This window comes from Argopecten irradians, chromosome 1, assembly GCF_041381155.1.
Source record: "Argopecten irradians isolate NY chromosome 1, Ai_NY, whole genome shotgun sequence".
NCBI lineage: Eukaryota > Metazoa > Mollusca > Bivalvia > Pectinida > Pectinidae > Argopecten > Argopecten irradians.
Window position 1 is genome coordinate 67889062 of NC_091134.1, and position 17038 is coordinate 67906099.

At 36.0% G+C, this 17038-nt stretch overlaps 1 protein-coding gene across 4 annotated transcripts in view; it reads left to right on the forward strand.

The window, feature by feature from the left end:
* The window catches only part of LOC138306299 (WD repeat and coiled-coil-containing protein-like), a 45232-nt gene that overhangs the window by 8738 nt on the left and 19456 nt on the right, over positions 1-17038 (forward strand). The window contains exons 1-3 of one of the 4 annotated variants that reach the window (XM_069246733.1): positions 2904-3062; positions 10765-10882; positions 15496-15543. In XM_069246733.1, the coding sequence (XP_069102834.1) occupies positions 3029-3062; positions 10765-10882; positions 15496-15543 (200 nt within the window). In that variant the 5' untranslated portion in view covers positions 2904-3028. Of the gene's footprint in view, positions 1-2903; positions 3063-10764; positions 10883-15495; positions 15544-17038 lie in introns of those variants that run through there. The other 3 variants (XM_069246723.1, XM_069246749.1, XM_069246741.1) reach the window with 3 other exon arrangements.

The following is a 17038-nucleotide window of genomic DNA, read 5'->3' on the forward strand; positions in this document are numbered from 1 at the left end:
AGTAGTACATCTAGACAGCTATATCATTGACAAGTAGTGCATCTAGATAGTTATGTCATTGACAAGTAGTACATCTGGATAGTTATGTCATTGACAAGTAGTACATCTAGATAGCTATGTCATTGACAAATAGTACATCTAGATAGCTATGTCATTGACAAGTAGTACATCTAGATAGTTATGTCATTGACAAATAGTACATCTAGATAGCTATGTCATTGACAAATAGTACATCTAGATAGCTATGTCATTGACAAGTAGTACATCTAGATAGTTATGTCATTGACAAGTAGTACATCTAGATAGCTATGTCATTGACAAGTAGTACATCTAGATAGCTATGTCATTGACAAATAGTACATCTGATAGCTTGATATTGCAAATAGTCATGTCTATATCATGTGCATCTAGATATATGTCATTGACAAGTAGTACATCTAGATAGCTATGTCATTGACAAGTAGTACATCTAGATAGCTATGTCATTGACAAATAGTACATCTAGATCGTTATATCATTGACAAGTAGTACATCTAGATAGTTATGTCATTGACAAGTAGTACATCTAGATAGCTATGTCATTGACAAGTAGTACATCTAGACAGCTATATCATTGACAAGTAGTGCATCTAGATAGTTATGTCATTGACAAATAGTACATCTAGATAGTTATGTCATTGACAAATAGTACATCTAGATAGCTATGTCATTGACAAATAGTACATCTGGATAGCTATGTCATTGACAAATAGTACATCTAGATAGTTATGTCATTGACAAATAGTACATCTAGATAGTTATGTCATTGACAAATAGTACATCTAGATAGCTATGTCATTGACAAATAGTACATCTAGATAGCTATGTCATTGATACATTATAAATTCAAACTATGATGCAGCACTTCATAGTCATCTCATTTGAATAAATGCATCTATTCATTATATCTGAGAAAGCAATGAAATATCAATTAGTTGACAACTTAACTGAGTAATTCATATGAAATTGAACAGAATCCAATTTCTTTTTAATGGATGAAAATCAAGAAATGCATATATATATATACATAAATCATCATATAGGGCAAAGAAGTAATTCTAACAGTGTGGACAAAAGATTGCAAATAAATCATCATACATGTACCTGTCAACAGACATACATGTCAATCCTCCTGGATTGTCTGGAATTATCCTAGCATGGAATCTTATACATTTGGTTAATTACAATTCCATTTTGATCGAGATTTAGTATTTAGTATTTTAGTATTAAACAGTGAACATTAAAGTTTTGTTTTGTTTGATTGAACAAGGTGTGGAAAATGGTAGCTTTGAAAAGAGGCGTTCACCCTTTAAATTAAAACATCTACATTATAAAGATATGAAATACTTTATGGAAATAGTTTCAAAATCATTCATCTTTTTAAATGACATTGATCTGGCCATGGTTTAATTTGACATAAGAATAGGAAGAATCTAACTACAAGACTATAGTATTATATATTACTGCTGACTTCTCCGACTTGCCTTCTCCTGAACTTGTTTCTATCTAAGATTATCAGGAAAATCATGTGAACAATAGGAATTAACTAATTTATAATTAGCTTGAAGTTGAATAAAATGTTCATAAAAAATATTTTGACACATTCTCCAACTTTTTAAAAGCCAAAACATATTAGGATTATCAAATGATTGATTATTAAACAGACTGAAGGGGCATCTTGGGTCCATATTCCAGATGTAGAACTTGTAATGATTATAATAACTTATAAGTCTGAACTGTCTATACAGTTACAGAATTACAATGCATAAGTAATAGCTTAACACAAGATAGAGATGAGATATAAAACGAGTTTGTTCGAGGTAAGAAATTGACTATATGTGACAGGTATACGTAAAGTTCTAGAAACACAATACCAGCTGTTGTTACACCTGCCTAAGGTGACTGACAAGGGCCACTGATTTGGAATTCTTACCTGTGAATACTTTCAGTTTATAGTTTTTATACAGGAGCCATGTGACTAGCAGTTTTATAAAAACTGTTCTTTTATGTAGTATGATAAATCATAAACATACACTGAAATGCAGAAGAATGCGAGGTTGGAATGCAGGATATTTTGTAACAGTTTAATATGTTTATTTTCATTACTGTACCGTAAATGCTAATATAATTGTACTCTTACATACAACAAAAGAGGAGTAAATGTAGCAGTCAGACCCTGAGTGGAACCAGAGACCTCCAAACATTAGCTAGATGTTCTACGGATTGAGTAACCTGGTCGCTGTTGATCGACCCAGCCCAGTTCCATTAAATCCTTCCCTCAAACTTTTAAAGTGTTTGCCCTCAATCACACACAAGACCTTATTGCCACCACCATGGGTAGTTTTGTAACAGGAGAGGAGAAAATATAGCGGCAAGATCAGGGGTTTGAATCCGGACCCATGAACATCTGCCGGATGCTCTACTGATTTATCTAGTTCACTGATGATCGCCCCAGCCCAGGCTGCTACATGCAAATAAAAATGCCCCTATCGTACCTCCATCTCCCATTCCGACTTTCTGGAAAATATTTTTATGGTTGATATTTGTTTTTTGACTTTGGTAAAAATAATGCTGTTTGTAATTGTGTCAATTTCATGGGAACCTCGTATCGTATTATGGTAAGGTAATAATTTTGATATACAGTGTATAGACCTAGATACTAATATGATATGACTTGCACATTTTTTCCTTTGCTTATAAGATTTACTGTCACATATTCTGATTTTAAACCTTTTCCATTAAAGGGCCTTTAAGTAAACAGTTATCTGCAACCTTCTGTCATTGAATTGTTCATACTAAAGACAGCACATGACTGGGTTTCTCACCCTTTATTTAGATGCACCAGCTACTCGGTACAGATCTGTAACGAATGGTCATGTGAGATGTTACCTACTCTATGGCTGTGTAAACTGGAGGTAACATTCTCACCTGAGATTAATACAGGTAGCAGTGATACAGGTAGCTACAGTGGACAGCATGGTGGGCAAAAATGACGGCTTTCACTGACCTAATCTTCTGTGGAGGTATTTGGGGAATGTCATTAAGTATGGAATTATGTGTAATGTTTGTTCTGGGGGAGTTTATCTCTGTATGTATCTGGCGATGGAAGGTGATCTCCTTGTCACTAAGACACACTGATCTTCTGACAACAAACAATAATGGTGTAATTTGTTGGTGCTGTCAGTGGTTTGTTTACTATTTGGGTAACAGGATCTAGACTTGCAAGTTTTTTTTTTTTTTTTGTGCAAAGTTTGACACAACTCCAGAATTCTATTGAATTCATCAGATATTTCAAAACTCAAGCTGTTGAAATTTTATTTTAAACTGTTTGAATATAATATGAAATATTTTGTTAAATTATCTGCTGTTTTAAGTGCAGGCAAACTTTGTTAATTCCATGTCTGGGGGACCAAGCATGGTTAAACTTTTTAACTTACTGTAAACATTGAAATTTATATGAAGGAGTTTCCACTAATTATGCAAAGGTTGCTTGATCGCGAAAATTGTCTCCCGCACAATATTTTGTACATATTATTATATGAAATAATTTTGAACTCGAAAATAACAACACTGAGGAAGTTCAAGTTGATACCATATTAAACAAAGTCTTCACAGGGTTCAAGTTAATACCATATTCACCGTAATTAGCACTCATCCCTCTATAAGGAGAAGAATTGAAGATTTTACAACAAATGATACCTCTAATATCAGTATTGTATCCCATATTACATGAACTTGTGAGTCTTTTACATGTGAATCATGATATAATAATGCATCTCAATGGATAAAAGGCAGAAATGCATGTTTACTGTAACAGATTAATGTACTATGAGTATATAGAAAGATATTTGAAATATGACTGACTTTTTACGTCCACAGCTTATTCATTAACAAGTGCCCCCCTTTAGTTACAATTATTTCTGCGCCCTTATGGCGAATACTGTAAGTTTGGAATTGAAGAAAAGTGTAAACAAACGCATGTTTATCAAATATTGTATACTGTATTCATTTAAGTGTTTATAACATTTCTTCTTCATCTTCTACAGAGTTTTGTTATTTGTAACCAAATTAAAAAATAAGCATCAAATTTCTTAGTCGCAAACTTTTTACAGTATTGAATATGAATATATACTGTGATTTTAAATATTAAAGGGAGACAAAAGGTGCCAGTACCAAATCTGTTTGATAGCATAGCCTAATTGACTTTAACTTACTTTTTGACACATGATTTTTTGAGTTATTCAAGGCAAGGACAGATTGCACAAGAAATATCACCAGTCCAATGATTGTCATTATTAGACGTCCTTAGAAAACACTATTCAGCTTTGTGGTGTTAAAAAAGTCATTTCGCATAATTTTCCTTTTCCTTGTTTATCATGGTCACCGATGAATTTAGGAATATCCAAGATACCAGGTACATGTAAATTTAAATGTAAAAGGTACTACCATGAAAACCACAGGGATCGTAATAGAAATTACTTTGATTTTAGTGAGACATGAATTGAATTTACAAATATATATAGTTTCAAGTTCTGTCATGCTAAATGACTGGTTGGTCAAGCTTGTGGACATTTTACACGGAAATGACGTGAATCCCATTAGGCCCTGAGATTTGTTCTCCAGATAACATGTATCGGTCATTCCCATCATATTTGATCCAATCAATGATTATGATTTGTTTGTTTAGATGTTACAGTGGTCATTACCCCATAATGTGTTGATTTTCTGTACCAATATATCCTATTTAACATGGAGGACTATACCTAGAGGTCTCATATGCAAAGAGAGAAACTGTTGATTCTTCTCTTTTGATTAATATTTCTCTTCATTCATTATGTTTCTCAAATCTGGCTTTGAGGACTAAATTTATCTATGAAAAGCCGACTTAGTGTTGACTGGTTTTAAAACATTACTATCTATATGTATTCCATTCTTTTGATTAGAGGCTTCTAAGTTGACTTTCTATACCTTGGAGAGTATAAGAGTATACAAAGTGATTACCTTGTTATCTGACAAAGTCTGCCCTTAGAGAGTCTTGATCATGATGGTGTGTAGATTATGATTTGACAAAGTCTGTATTGCCAGGGGCTATATACAACAGTTTACCATAATTAACTTACATTATATATACAGTCGAAACTCGTTATCTCAAAATCGCTTGAGTCGAAATTCCGGTTGAGTCGAATTAATTTTCAAGTCCCGTTTTTTGTCCTTCTTTGTGTATGTATTTTAAGATCGGATGACTCGAATTTCGATGACTCGAAACTCCGGTTGTGTCAAAGTCAATTCTTGGTCCCTAGAACGGATATTCAGCGAAAAAAATAGTCGCTATCTCGAATTTAATTTTAGTCAAAATTTTAAATTAAAAAAACCCCAACAATTACGTAAATACAACATGGATACAAACAATTGAAATTCACCTGTGGTTTGTCGTAACACGTGATTGGCTTACCTGCACATATCACGATCGGCATATGCAGATTCAAGCCTATGGGAACATACTACAACAATGACTGCTAATTAATAATTGTTTAATAATCCTCTCAAATCTGGCTTCCTAATTAGAGTCACTTTACAATTGTGACTTACCTGTACATAAACACGACGCGTGTTTACACAATCACTCTCAGTATGGCTCGATCAGCGTGGCTGATCATGACCGGAAGCGTGCTTGTTCAGGAATCATTAGAAACGAAAGTGTTTTCTAAGGTTTGCATGGAATGTTGATAGTGCAAAATAATTTAACAAACCCACAATGTTAAATGTTTAACTAGTCGTTGCAGATGTACTAGTATCTTATTTATACAATATATTTCTTCGTTGGTATAGAAATCTACTTTCGTTTTATTTACCGTAAATTATATTAACCAATAAAAACGGAGAGTGTACACATGTAGTCTGCTCACGGAAGGTGAAAACTATTATTTATTTTACTATTTTGAAAAACCATTAAATTCTGAAATAAGAAAAATGTTTGTTTTTATTTGTTCAGGTACTATATTCCGTATAAGTTTTTTAAGTCAATAAGTCAATTTTTTTTATTTACAAACGTATTTAAAAAAACCCCCAAAACATCATAATATGCTGATCACGGTAATAGGCATGTACATGTACCCGGCTGTCATAAGGACCGTTGAAAACCATGTTCTGACCAAACCTAATGGCATTACGTTAGAGTCGAATTCCGGATGAGCCGAATTATTTTCATTGGTCCGTTGAATTTCGAGATAACGAGTTTCGACTGTAATAATAATACTGAAAATACTAAAAATACTGTAAGAGATATCTTCATAATTCCAATTGTTCAGAAATCAGAAAATGTTTTTAAGTGTTCTAGCAAAATTAATGTAGTGTAACTTACTAACTTTTAGAGAATCGTCTTTTTGTGTCCCTATTTCTCTGATGCAAATATTCACTGTTGCCATACTTGGAAGGTCTTTATCACTATGGTGTTTATTCCCGTTGAAAACAAGCATTCTGACGCCCTTCGTGGGTTAAGTTTATTTTACGAATTTAAAGTCAACAAAAGAAGCGGAACAATATCAAGAAACAATGCATTTTCAGCTCTAATATCGACATTAGTCGGGCACAAAACTCGATACCGGATGATAAGAATTTCCTGTAATAGTTACGATAGGAAAATATTACGGTGTGAGTAAATAAATGTTTAATTTCTTTCGTTTGTTTCAATTTCTAAATTTGATGACTTCATCCCAAACATTCCAGTGACGTCATTTTTTAGTAGGAGTGAATGAAACGGCAGTCAGTCCTGCTTAACAGTGACGTCACAATCATCGGAATGACGTCGCTTACATATTTCCCACGGTAGTAAAAAGGAGTATACACTCATTCGGTTTAGTGAATGCATCTTTTCTTGATCATCAAAGAAGCGTTTCGCTTTGAGCGAAATCGTGTAAATAACAATTTGCTTTCGGCAAAACCTCCTAATCTCATCTCATCGCACAAACGATAGCAGCATCGATATTAATTATAGCAAAATGAAAGAAGTCCAACATTGGAAATATTGCACGTACATTCATTATTTACATAAATCAGTAATTAGAATAATCATTTATTTCATCTAGACTAAATAATTTGCAAATCCCATACACCGCCCGCCTTCATGGAGACGTCCTTGGCCTATCGCTACCCACGATGCTCTCGATCGTGGTCTTAATATTATGTAACTTTTCATGGGATATTAAATCTAGATATATCTGTTTTCGACAGTTAAATTTCGATGAACATGTGTAAAACAAGCAGTTTCAACTGCTATTCCGAGACCGTAGAATGCAATCTTGGTTGCCTCAGCCAAAACACAGGGGCATGCAAATTATGACAGAAACGTTTACTAGTAATTTGATACGTTATGTCATTTAAAAGTATTGGAGACCTTTTGATATGCACGTGTATATCATGACGTTTCAAGTGGCTGCCAGTATTATTTTTGTGAAAAAGGAATTATACATATATATGTAATAAAATTCGGTTAGTTTTTTTTATTGTCATTACTGTTATATACACTGTATGTGATATTTAAACGAAAACACATATTTTACCTAAGAAGCCAAAGATATATATAATGTAAGTATCGGTTAGCTTGTAATAATAATAATAATAATATATTTTATTAACGTGTCACACATTTTTACACAACATTTACAATTAAAAAATAATTCATCATTAGTAAAAATGCCCAGCCATTAATTGGCTTACGAGACACAAATGTACTAAAATTATGGACAATATATGTGAATAAAAAAATAACATTTTGAGTTAAAATTATAATAAGTTAAGATTACTATAATAGAGATCGCCTTCTCCTCATTGCTAAAAAGATATATTTTAGCAAGACTAACTTATAAAACATCACAATTCATTGAAAAGATAAGTTGATTATCAGAAGACATACTTTCAAAATGTTCACATAAAACAGTTACTCTATCAAATATGTAAGTTTTCCTTAAATCACAATACGCTTTACAGTCAAAAATAAAATGAACTTCTGACTCAATGATATCTTGACAAAATGGACAAGATCTTTCGTTTAAAGGCATTGGAGGCTTACAATAACGCCCTGTCTCTATATTCAATGGCAAACTGCCACAACGCAACTTAGCAAGAACGCTGCGGTGACCTCTAGGCATAATGCAGGAAACATAACTTTCAGTTTTTAAATCTTTCTTAAAAGTTCTATATGTCCTAAGCTTATTTCCGTTTACATTTCTATTATCATTCCATATTTCCGTGAACCAGGTCTGCTCATGATACCTAAAAACACACTGCTTAATAGACTTCATAGCAGTATGTATAGATGTAGCACAGTTTATAATATTAGTAACATTATATTTAGAAGCCAGTTTGTTTGCCTTCGAGTCCCATGATCTGCCATACCCTTTGGACCATTTACACACTTTATATATAAATCAGTCTATCCGTGGACAATGTTTTTAGTTTACAGCGTAGACGAAACACTTCAATATGTTGCGTAGCTAAACATGACATCCAACCCATGTCCCCTCTTTTTCCACAGTAAGAAGTATTTTTCGAGACTCCCAGGAACAATCTAATAGCTCTGTTCTGCACGTTATTGATGACGCGGTGCTCAGTCTTGCCCCATATCGCTGAACAATAGAATAGAACTGGTTTTACTAAACCATTAAAGAGCTTTGTGTAAACAGAGTAACTCATTCCTCCGGCAGCAATAAATTTTGATGATAACATCCCCAAAGCTCGGCTGGCCGATTTTGCAAGTTCCTTTACTGCCATTTTTAAATCAAGGTATTCATCGAACCAAAGCCCTAAATATTTATAGGCATTACATATCTCCAACTCATTTGTACCACATGTGAACGCAGACTTCGTACGTGATATAGAATTGGGGCGAAAGTGAATAATTTTGGACTTTGTCGTATTAATTGTGATTCTCCACTTGAAGCACCATTCCGCTACAATATTCAATAACTTTTGTAGATCACTTTCTGTCTCCGAGATGAGCAACATGTTGTCCGCGTAAAAAAGAGCACTTAAATTCATTGTGTCTATGTTGACACCACATCCTGACTGATTAAGGATTTCAATCAAGTCATTTATATACAAAGAAAAGGCTGCCGGTGACAACAAACATCCCTGTTTTAGGCCCCGCCGTACATTGAAGCTGTCGGTTAATGTTCCATTTATCCGTACATAACATTTTACATCCTCATATAACGAAAATATGGCTCTATAGAGTTTTCCCTTTATACCAGCTGATTGTAATTTAAACCACAGACAATCCCTATCTACTGTGTCGAGCGCTTTCTGTAGGTCTATAAAACTTGAATATGTAGATTGACCTTTCAATTTTCTATTGTTTATAATGTTATATAATGTATAAATATGTTCCTGACATCCTCTTGACTTACGGAATCCATTTTGAGCGTCGGCCAGTTTATTTTCCCGTTCTAATCCCTTCGTAAGTCTAGTATTTATAATATCGCAGAAAACTTTACATGGTACCGATAAAAGTGTTATCCCGCGATATGTTAAGGGGTTCCGAGGTCCGTAGAATTTGGCTTAATTAGTGGATTAGTTATTCCTTCCTTCCATTTTCCAGGCACCACTCCATTTTCAAAGCATTTTTCAAAAATGGAATGAAGTAATGTGACACATGCATCATTTTTTAACGCTTCCACCGGTATGTTGTCTATCCCTGCTGCTTTATCAAATGTATCTCACAAGGGGACAACAGACTTCTAAAAACAATTTTTTTAGAGAACTAGCATATAGCTGTTCATGTTGCTTATTGTTGGAACAGATATTTTTTAGTCTTCCATGGGCCATGTTTGCATCAGTTCATTCGTCCGTCCTTGTCCAGACATCTCCTATAATATGAGGCTTTGGAACTGATACTTGGTATGTACGTCTACCTAAGTGAGATGATGTGGCATGTCCCTAAACCAGGTTACTGTGACCTATACTTAGACTTTGACCTTTGACCTTAGTCAAAGAAAAAGCTTGTCCGGACTCTATCTCCTGAACTTTATATAAAAAGGCTTTGTAACTATATTTATACATATATTTGGTAAAGGTATGCTGGTCCATTTAGGTGGGACGGGTGTGTAATGTACCAAAACTAGGTCACTGTGACTTTGACCTCAAGTAAAGTAAAATCTTCTCTGAGCTCTGTCTCCTATTCTATAAGATCTCGGAACTTCATACTTGGTTTGTGGTCCATCGAGAAAATGCATTTGCATGTAATATTATTGCAGATTACTCTGAAGTAAAAAACCTAACATATCCAATTTCATTATTATCACAGAATTTTACGTAATATTGTTTTTCACCCTTCAACAGAATGATGCAATTTTGTTGTAGTCCCATAATAAAATAATAACATAAATTGAATTGTCTTATATCATTCTATATTATACATGATACAATAATAACATTGATTGGTTGAATTGTCTTATATCATTCTATTTTATACCTGATACAATAATAACATTGATTGAATTGTCTCGTATCATTCTATATTATACATGATATAATAATAAAATTGATTGAATTGTCTTGTATCATTCTATATTATACGTGATATAATAATAAAATTGATTGAATTGTCTTGTATCATTCTATATTATACGTGATATAATAATAATACCATTGATTAAATTGTCTCATATCATTCCATATTATACATGATACAATGATAAAATGGTATACGGTAACCTCCATCTGTTCCAGCGATACACAGGTCACATGGTTTAGTATGGACTGATGGGAAGGCCATTTTTCTGGCCCCAGTAAAGATCCTAAATGGACAAGTGGAGTCATGTGAATCACTCAAGCTTGGAGAGTTTGGGTAGGTACAGGTTCTGTTTCATGTTTTCAGTCTTAACATTATTTCATATCAAGATATGTATTATTATTATATTCATTTTTGCACCACCTTTTGCACTGGGTTTTCCTGAAATGACATATTGTCCTCAATTCAATTGAGATCCATCTGTATAGAATGAACTTACGTACATATGTATATATACATAAGAAAAAAAAAAAAAAGTTTGGTCCTTTTCATTTTAAATGAAATTATGAACTATTATTAAAAAGCATACCAGAAATCTCTGGATGGCATGATGAAAAAGGACTAAACCAAGTTACTGTGACTTACATTTTGACCTTTATCAGTCCTTCAAATCAGCGTAACATGTAATGATGTCTAAGTTCAAGGTAAGAACCCTACAAGGTAAGAACCCTACAGACAGTGTGTATTGGCTGTAGGATGATAATGATGGTCAAGGTAAGAACCCTACCCTACAAGGTAGAACCCTACAGACAGTGTGTATTGGCTGTAGGGTGATAATGATGGTCAAGGTAAGAACCCTACAGATTGTATTGGCTGTAAGGTGATAAGTGGTGTAAGAACCCTTGGCTGTATTGGCTGTAGGGTGATAATGATGGTCAAGGTAAGAACCCTAGAGACAGACTGTATTGGCTGTAGGGTGATAATGATGGTCAAGGTAAGAACCCTACAGACAGACTGTATTGGCTGTAGGATGATAATGATGGTCAAGGTAAGAACCCTACAGACAGTGTGTATTGGCTGTAGGGTGATAATGATGGTCAAGGAAGAACCCTAAGGACTGTATTGGCTGTAGGGTGATAATGATGGTCAAGGTAAGAACCCTAGAGACAGACTGTATTGGCTGTAGGGTGATAATGATGGTCAAGGTAAGAACCCTAGAGACAGACTGTATTGGCTGTAGGGTGATAATGATGGTCAAGGTAAGAACCCTACAGACAGTGTGTATTGGCTGTAGGGTGATAATGATGGTCAAGGTAAGAACCCTACAGACAGTGTGTATTGGCTGTAGGTGATAATGATGGTCAAGGTAAGAACCCTACAGACAGTGTGTATTGGCTGTAGGGTGATAATGATGGTCAAGGTAAGAACCCTAGAGACAGACTGTATTGGCTGTAGGATGATAATGATGGTCAAGGTAAGAACCCTACAGACAGTGTGTATTGGCTGTAGGGTGATAATGATGGTCAAGGTAAGAACCCTACAGACAGACTGTATTGGCTGTAGGGTGATAATGATGGTCAAGGTAAGAACCCTACAGACAGTGTGTATTGGCTGTAGGATGATAATGATGGTCAAGGTAAGAACCCTACAGACAGTGTGTATTGGCTGTAGGATGATAATGATGGTCAAGGTAAGAACCCTACAGACAGACTGTATTGGCTGTAGGGTGATAATGATGGTCAAGGTAAGAACCCTACAGACAGTGTGTATTGGCTGTAGGATGATAATGATGGTCAAGGTAAGAACCCTACAGACAGACTGTATTGGCTGTAGGATGATAATGATGGTCAAGGTAAGAACCCTACAGACAGACTGTATTGGCTGTAGGGTGATAATGATGGTCAAGGTAAGAACCCTACAGACAGACTGTATTGGCTGTAGGATGATAATGATGGTCAAGGTAAGAACCCTACAGACAGTGTGTATTGGCTGTAGGGTGATAATGATGGTCAAGGTAAGAACCCTACAGACAGACTGTATTGGCTGTAGGTGATAATGATGGTTCAAGGTAAGAACCCTACAGACAGTGTGTATTGGCTGTAGGATGATAATGATGGTCAAGGTAAGAACCCTACAGACAGACTGTATTGGCTGTAGGATGATAATGATGGTCAAGGTAAGAACCCTACAGACAGTGTGTATTGGCTGTAGGATGATAATGATGGTCAAGGTAAGAAACCCTAGAGACAGACTGTATTGGCTGTAGGATGATAATGATGGTCAAGGTAAGAACCCTACAGACAGACTGTATTGGCTGTAGGATGATAATGATGGTCAAGGTAAGAACCCTACAGACAGACTGTATTGGCTGTAGGATGATAATGATGGTCAAGGTAAGAACCCTACAGACAGTGTGTATTGGCTGTAGGATGATAATGATGGTCAAGGTAAGAAACCCTACAGACAGTGTGTATTGGCTGTAGGATGATAATGATGGTCAAGGTAAGAACCCTACAGACAGTGTGTATTGGCTGTAGGATGATAATGATGGTCAAGGTAAGAACCCTACAGACAGTGTGTATTGGCTGTAGGGTGATAATGATGGTCAAGGTAAGAACCCTACAGACAGTGTGTATTGGCTGTAGGGTGGATAATGATGGTCAAGGTAAGAACCCTACAGACAGACTGTATTGGCTGTAGGGTGATAATGATGGTCAAGGTAAGAACCCTACAGACAGACTGTATTGGCTGTAGGATGATAATGATGGTCAAGGTAAGAACCCTACAGACAGACTGTATTGGCTGTAGGGTGATAATGATGGTCAAGGTAAGAACCCTACAGACAGTGTGTATTGGCTGTAGGATGATAATGATGGTCAAGGTAAGAACCCTACAGACAGTGTGTATTGGCTGTAGGATGATAATGATGGTCAAGGTAAGAACCCTACAGACAGTGTGTATTGGCTGTAGGGTGATAATGATGGTCAAGGTAAGAACCCTACAGACAGTTGTGTATTGACTGTAGGGTGATAATGATGGTCAAGGTAAGAACCCTACAGACAGACAGTGTGTATTGGCTGTAGGGTGATAATGATGGTCAAGGTAAGAACCCTACAGACAGACTGTATTGGCTGTAGGGTGATAATGATGGTCAAGGTAAGAACCCTACAGACAGACTGTATTGGCTGTAGGGTGATAATGATGGTCAAGGTAAGAACCCTACAGACAGACTGTATTGGCTGTAGGGTGATAATGATGGTCAAGGTAAGAACCCTACAGACAGACTGTATTGGCTGTTGGATGATAATGATGGTCAAGGTAAGAACCCTACAGCCAGTGTGTATTGGCTGTAGGATGATAATGATGGTCAAGGTAAGAACCCTACAGACAGTGTGTATTGGCTGTAGAATGAATGACAAGGTAAGAACCCTACAGACAGATGTATTGGCTGTAGGGTAGATAATGATGGTCAAGGTAAGAACCCTACAGACAGTGTGTATTGGCTGTAGGGTGATAATGATGGTCAAGGTAAGAACCCTAGAGACAGACTGTATTGGCTGTAGGGTGATAATGATGGTCAAGGTAAGAACCCTACAGACAGTGTGTATTGGCTGTAGGATGATAATGATGGTCAAGGTAAGAACCCTACAGACAGTGTGTATTGGCTGTAGGGTGATAATGATGGTCAAGGTAAGAACCCTACAGACAGACTGTATTGGCTGTAGGATGATAATGATGGTCAAGGTAAGAACCCTACAGACAGTGTGTATTGGCTGTAGGGTGATAATGATGGTCAAGGTAAGAACCCTACAGACAGACTGTATTGGCTGTTGGATGATAATGATGGTCAAGGTAAGAACCCTACAGACAGTGTGTATTGGCTGTAGGGTGATAATGATGGTCAAGGTAAGAACCCTACAGACAGACTGTATTGGCTGTAGGATGATAATGATGGTCAAGGTAAGAACCCTACAGACAGTGTGTATTGGCTGTAGGGTGATAATGATGGTCAAGGTAAGAACCCTAGAGACAGACTGTATTGGCTGTTGGATGATAATGATGGTCAAGGTAAGAACCCTACAGACAGTGTGTATTGGCTGTAGGGTGATAATGATGGTCAAGGTAAGAACCCTACAGACAGACTGTATGGCTGTAGGTGATAATGATGGTCAAGGTAAGAACCCTACAGACAGTGTGTATTGGCTGTAGGGTGATAATGATGGTCAAGGTAAGAACCCTAGAGACAGACTGTATTGGCTGTAGGGTGATAATGATGGTCAAGGTAAGAACCCTACAGACAGTGTGTATTGGCTGTAGGGTGATAATGATGGTCAAGGTAAGAACCCTAGAGACAGACTGTATTGGCTGTAGGGTGATAATGATGGTCAAGGTAAGAACCCTAGAGACAGACTGTATTGGCTGTAGGGTGATAATGATGGTCAAGGTAAGAACCCTACAGACAGTGTGTATTGGCTGTAGGATGATAATGATGGTCAAGGTAAGAACCCTACAGACAGATTGTATTGGCTGTAGGGTGATGACTTAACATTACACCTAACTATAAGAGAGGACTTGTGAGGATAAGAACATGCTGTGATAAACATGTCCTACGATTCAGTCAATGGCTGACAGGTTCTCTAGGTGACAATCAATCACAGGTTCACACACCTCAGAGTGGATTTTCAGTCATAGAGAACTAATAGATAAAGAATAATAGCGAAACATGTATAAGAATATACCGTATCAGTGGTATGTAAAAATAAGGTGGTAGGGGTTGGAAGGGGGGGGGGATCAAGTGTATACTGTAATTACAATTTGTTTTCCATGATAAATTCACCAGGGAACATGCAGATATAATATCAATGTGATAGAATTGACAACATTCTATAAACCATTCTAGGTTTTGTTGGAAGTGTTATAAATTTGTGTTTCATTTCCACCCATTCCAGTGACGAGGATGAATTTATAGAGTATGAACCTGACATTGATGAGGATGAGTAAGCAACATTAGAATGCCTAAAATTTGGGACAAATACTTCCTACTCTAACTTTCGTTAATGAATTATCAATATTGAATATGTATCTTAATTAAGCAGAATCTATTTGGAAGAAATCATATGCATAGCTTGATCAGTATCTCCTACGATATCATAATTTAGCTTTCTTCTGTAGCTGATCTATTTATAGAGTATGACCTATATTTGATAAAAGTTTTCATCAGGTGACCTTGATTTGCATGTCAACCTATATTTGACTAAGATTTGCATGCTGACCTATATTTGCATGCCGAATTATGTTGATCTAGCAGATTGGACTCCCTTGGCTTGGAGCTCTTGGTCTTGTGCTTTGAATTTCTATTTGATTTTTATTATTCGTTTTTGCAAAACAGTATTTCAATTGATATGTTGATATTCTTCTTTTATCTTCCAAAATATTCTTATTTTGACCTAAGAAATTGCTTCAACAAATTAAAAGGCAGAGAAAGGATGGTCATGAGTGAAAAATATATCAATTTATCAAACAACTGTCTTGCTTTGGATATGTTCATAGCCAAACAACACTTCAGTGGTGTCTGCCTATGTAGGATATGAATTAGTTACATATCAGGAAGGAATTGACCAGTTAGACTGACATGAGTACCAGCTGGTCCTGTATGATAATTTTATGACATCCTGTACCCATCTGTCCTTCTATGCTCTCCACACTCATTAACTTCCTGTAACTCATCTCTCTTTCTCCCTAAATTAATTCAAGTAATAACAATGAAGTATGTATGTAAAACCATGTTGTTGATTATTTCAGTTTAGGATAATTATCTTCTTACAAACCTTCCAGCTATTGATTTGTTAAAAATACAATTTACCAGAGAATGATCTGTAATGGCTTCCATCATTTCCATGTTTACTCCATCGTTTGTAATGATTATAGATATAACTACAAGCTTTGTAAAATATGCTGGTTTTCCACAGCCATATATAGTTGGTTATACAATGTACTACATCTCCCAAAGTTAGTATTCAAAGCCTAACAGTTCAAACTTGTTTTTTAGGCTATCTAACCCAAAGGGTCAGGATGACCTATTGTTATCATGCACCGTCCATCACCATGTGTAAACTTTTCATTCAAACAACATCTTCTCTATAACCAAAAGGCCCAGGTTACTCATATTGGGCCTACAGCATGCTGGGATAAAGGGCTACCAAGTTTGTACAAATGAATGACCTTGACCTTCATTCAAGGTCACGAGTAAAAAAGGCTAAAATGTTTTAAACAAATTTTCCTCAATATCTGAAAGGCCCAGGGTACTCATATTAGGCTGCAGCATGCTGGCATGAAGGGCTACCAAATTTGTTCAAATGAATGACCTTGACCTTCATTCAAAGTCACAGGTGTGAAAAAGGCTAAAATCTTTTAATGACTTCATGTGAATAAAGAAGAGTCCTAGGGTACTGATATTGGGTAGGTAGCATGTTTGGCTGAAGAGCTACCAAG